The 4,611-nt window shown below is 41.6% G+C and overlaps 1 protein-coding gene across 1 annotated transcript; it reads left to right on the forward strand.

Annotated features, from left to right (window-relative positions):
• Window positions 1-1,379: 1,379 nt before the first annotated feature.
• Window positions 1,380-3,400, forward strand: LOC124355632 (monocarboxylate transporter 12-like). Its single transcript, XM_046806794.1, has one exon. The coding sequence runs from the start codon at window positions 1,380-1,382 to the stop codon at window positions 2,379-2,381; it is 1,002 nt and encodes a 333-aa protein (XP_046662750.1). The 3' UTR covers window positions 2,382-3,400.
• Window positions 3,401-4,611: the final 1,211 nt, after the last annotated feature.

The raw sequence follows: 4,611 nt of genomic DNA on the forward strand, positions 1-4,611 counted from the left end.
TTTGAAACAAAAGATTAATTATTAAAATATCGGACTTTAATATTGTGTATGTTTTAATATGCGTATATTGTGATAGACACTGTTAAACACATGAATGAATAGTACTACATTAAGACTTTAACCGGTAAACTGGAAATCTAATTAAGGCCTAATATATCCATTATTGAAGAAGAGGCATAAACTTAGTTGGTTGTTTACTGTTGGTACTGAAGCTTTGAACGCTCTACCGAATATTAAACATTGCTAGAGTTAAACAACGTGTTAATGCGTTACGACCTTACCTGTTTCAGATGTTTATAATCTCATTTCTCAATCCTTTTTGGTATTAAAAAAGTTATCGTCAAAATTAATTTTGACAATATTTTTCAATATGAGTTACTTATTGGTTCAATTACCGAATTTGACATGTCTTCTAGCACAATATGGATTTCGATTATGACTCTAGTACATGATTGTAGAAATACGAGTATATTACTTTACTAATATAACTAGAAATACTATAACTACGGAGATTGTAGTTTAAACTGAAATATACATATATAACAGTGTTTATACTTAGGCCTATATGGATTTAAAGATAATTAGATAAGATAATAAGATTTAATATTTTTAGTAGGTCGTGAATGTGTCCCTCTTGAGTTTCAGGACTCATGTAAGAATTAGACGTTGTATGGAGTTACAAACTTAAAAACGTCTTTATTAAACTTATTCGTCCTGCGTAGTTTAGTAAGCACGTTCTCAATAGATTAAAATCAGCTTATGACACCTTATTAACTAAATTATTCTAAACGCATTGGGTCTCTGTTCTGAACTGAACTTGCATAATTTTGTTTAAAACATATTCTGATCTACCATGGACAATTTGTCTCGTACACATATTAAACGATACAAAGTGTATATCAACAGATTTTAAACAGTGTAAGTAAGGTGTATCTTAATTATTTTGCTCAGTCAGTATTATTGCAGCACATCCCGATCAGACAAGAACTTACTGCTTTTCTAGATCTTGTTAAGTTTGATATTTTACTATCAGTTATATTTATAAATGGGTTATGTTTTAGTTCTGGTGGTGTGAGAGGATTCGCATGGCAGGACGCCGCAGCTCAACACCGATGACCTCCCACCCGGACCTCCGCCCTCTGAGCGATCTCCAGCAGCGATTCCGGCGCAGTCTCACAGAATGGACGAAGAGGACGGCGACACGCCCGCGCCCGCGACTCCAGCGGCGGCAGATCAAACGGACGAATCTACCCCGAGTGTGAATGGGGTGTTGTGTGATAGTGTCAGCAACGATGGCTGTGAAATTAGCGATAGGTTGTTAAAGAATGTACGGGGCAGCAGCGGGTCGTTGTTGTCTATGCGGCGGCGATCGGTTTGTGATGTCGCCCACAAACGAGGTGGTCGGGAAAGCCTCTTACAGTTCGAAAAGTGGTTTACATGTCCAGTTCCATCACAGCACGAGCAACGGAGTTGTGCACAGCCCGGGCGAGAAGGCGCCCTCCTACATCTCCACCAACTCCGGGAGCTCCTCGAGTTCGTACGAGGACGACTCCTCCTCGGGCCAGTACTCCGAGACGAGAGCCCCCGACGGTGGTTGGGGCTGGGTAGTCGTCTTCGCCGCTTTTATGGTGAACCTGATCGCGGACGGTATTACGTTTTCGTTCGGCGTCATCTTCGTAGAGTTCCTCCACTACTTCGGCGAAGGGAAGAGCAAGACGGCATGGATAGGCTCGTTGTTCATGGCCATGCCTTTATTGTCAGGTCCGGTCGCCAGTTTCCTGACGGACAGATACGGTTGCAGGAGGGTGACCATCGCCGGGGGAGTTTTATCCGCTGCCGGGTTTATAGTGTCGTCTTTCACGAATTCCATCAACCTTCTTATCCTCACTTTTGGTATCATCGCGGGCTTCGGCCTGTCTCTCTGTTATGTCGCGGCCGTCGTCATAGTCGCTTACTACTTCGACAAGAGAAGGTCCTTCGCAACCGGTCTTTCGGTGTGTGGCAGCGGTATCGGTACCTTCGTGTTCGCGCCAGTCACCCAGTTCCTGCTAGCCGAGTACGGCTGGAGAGGTACCACCCTGATACTCTCCGGCCTGTTCCTCAATCTCTGCGTCTGTGGTATGCTGATGCGTGACCTCAAGTGGACACCCGGCAGACCCAAGGGCAAGGATATCGGAAAAAGGAAAAGAAAGCTCCGCCTCAACACCAACTGCAGCGCCGACTCCTCCTCTGCCCACAACTCTACTCAGCAGACGCCTACATCTTGTCCCAGCAGCGGAGAACTCAGGAGACTGCTGCAGAGGCCAGGTAGGCATCAACTCCATCAGTTTTACAGAATCTCTTTGTATATAAATATAAGCATGGCGTTCCGAAAGATATAGGTTCAAAAGCGATTTTTTTATTTAGAAGCTATATGTGGTACCAAAACAGCTTTTATAAGTAAATAATAACAGATTACCACGCTTAATTACGTATTGTCATCGTTTTATTATTTAAAAATAATTTAAAATGTTTTAATTTTCACTGATGGTCCTGTAATACAAAAAAAATTACATGGAATGGGGATACTATAAAACACTTCGTCAAGTTATGTTTGAACTAAACAGTATTTTCACAACGTGAAAGTACGATGTACAAAACGGATTAAACGCTGTTGCGTCTTTGTTTACATAACATCATTACTTTGTCGTTTCGTTACATCGAAGTACCTAAAACTCCTGTATATATGTTCCGTAAATGTTTACAGCAGAAGAAGTTTTGGATTAATTGTTGCTAGATCTAATAAAATATTATTAACGGAAATGTCATCGTATTGACTAAAAACTTGTAATAAGCCATTTGTTGTTGTGTGTTTAAAATGTATCATTTGAGATGATAGATTTGAAATGAAAATGGGATTCCGGAAATTGGTCACGTTTTGTGTTACAAAGAACTGCACACTACACTTCGAGAATTGGAATGCAACCTCTTCTCCAGGTGTAAACAAACACAAATCAATATATGTCGATGACCTTGTCTAACTTAAAAACATTTACAGCAGAAGAAAGTTGTACATAAAACAATGAAGCATGTAACTTCATAGTTGATTCTTAGCTGAGGGCCTCTTGTGGGGTTTGAGCTATCCATATGTTGTGTGTGGTGCGCTTGTATCGTGCACGTGCAGTCCACGGTTTGACATTGATTCTTAGCTGAGGGCCTCTCGTGGGTTTGAGCTATCCATATGTTGTGTGTGGTGCGCTTGTATCGTGCACGTGCAGTCCACGGTTTGACATTGATTCTTAGCTGAGGGCCTCTCGTGGGGTTTGTACATAAAACAATGAAGCATGTAACTTCATAGTTGATTCTTAGCTGAGGCCTCCTCTTGTGGGGTTTGAGCTATCCATATGTTGTGTGTGGTGCGACTTGTATCGTGCTCACGTGCAGTCCACGGTTTGAAATTGATTCTTAGCTGAGGGCCTCTCGTGGGGTTTGTACCATAAAACAATGAAGCATGTAACTTCATAGTGATTCTTAGCTGAGGGCCTCTCGTGAGTGGTTTGTACCTACATAAAACTACAATGAGCATGTAATACTTCATAGTTGGATTTTTGCTGTGGGCCTCTCGTGGGGTTTGTACATAAAACAATCATGTAACTTTCATAGTTGATTCTAGCTGAGGGCCTCTCTTTTGGGGGTTTGAGCTTATCCATAAACAATGTCTGTGTTGTGTGCGCTGTGCACGTGCAGTGCAGTCACACGGTTTGACATTGTTTCTTAGCTGAGGGGCCTCTCCTGGGGTTTGTACATAAAACAATGAAGCATGTAAACTTCATAGTTGATTCTTAGCTGAGTGGCCTCTTGTGGGGTTTGTACATTAAAACAAATCAAAAAACAAGAAGCATGTAACTTCATAGGTTAGCTGAGGGCCTCTTTGTGGGGTTGAGCTATCCATATGTTGTGTGTGGTGCGCTTGTATCGTGCACGTGCAGTCCACGGTTTGACATTGATTCTCCTTACCGCTATTAGCGTCAGACACATGCTTGTTTTTTGGCAAATTAATTGTCATATAGACTGGTTCCTGCTTAACTCCATGGATAAAATCTTTTGACACCTGAACAAGGAGGTAAATTCCAATCTTCTAAACGATTGTTCTATCCTTTGTAACACATGACGGTGGCCGTATTCCTTCCAGTTCTATTTTCGTAACTGGACATAGCTAAACATTTCAGAAACAATTAGGCCAGTTCTGAAAGTGTATAGCTGGCCGTAAGGGTTGTCCTCACCACCTAAAGGTTATAGGAGTAGGCTGGGCAGGCACTTCAGGATAGCTGCATAGGATGATTGTTTTAATGAAATGCATTAAACGAGTTCGTACTGGATTATATGCTATGTTTATTATTTAGAAGTTTGAACAAAAAATTTAGTTAGAAAGAGAAGACCTTTGACAGGTGAAGCTACATACTCCGTAAGTGAGTGTGGTAATCCGATTTCACTTATGTCAGGCTTTTGTTCATATTCCGTTTGATTTGATCTCAGCACATGGGTTTAGGTTACGGATAGTAACAAGTATTAGACACTACAATGCGGCTATATTTGGACAGTTTGGTTTTCCTAAGGCGTAGTACTGAACCA

This window comes from Homalodisca vitripennis, chromosome 2 (genome assembly GCF_021130785.1).
Source record: "Homalodisca vitripennis isolate AUS2020 chromosome 2, UT_GWSS_2.1, whole genome shotgun sequence".
Taxonomy (NCBI): Eukaryota; Metazoa; Arthropoda; class Insecta; order Hemiptera; family Cicadellidae; genus Homalodisca; species Homalodisca vitripennis.

Coding starts and splice junctions, on each gene's coding strand:
- LOC124355632 (XM_046806794.1), top strand. CDS start 1,380: ATGTCGCCCACAAACGAGGTGGTCGGGAAAGCCTCTTACAGTTCGAAA.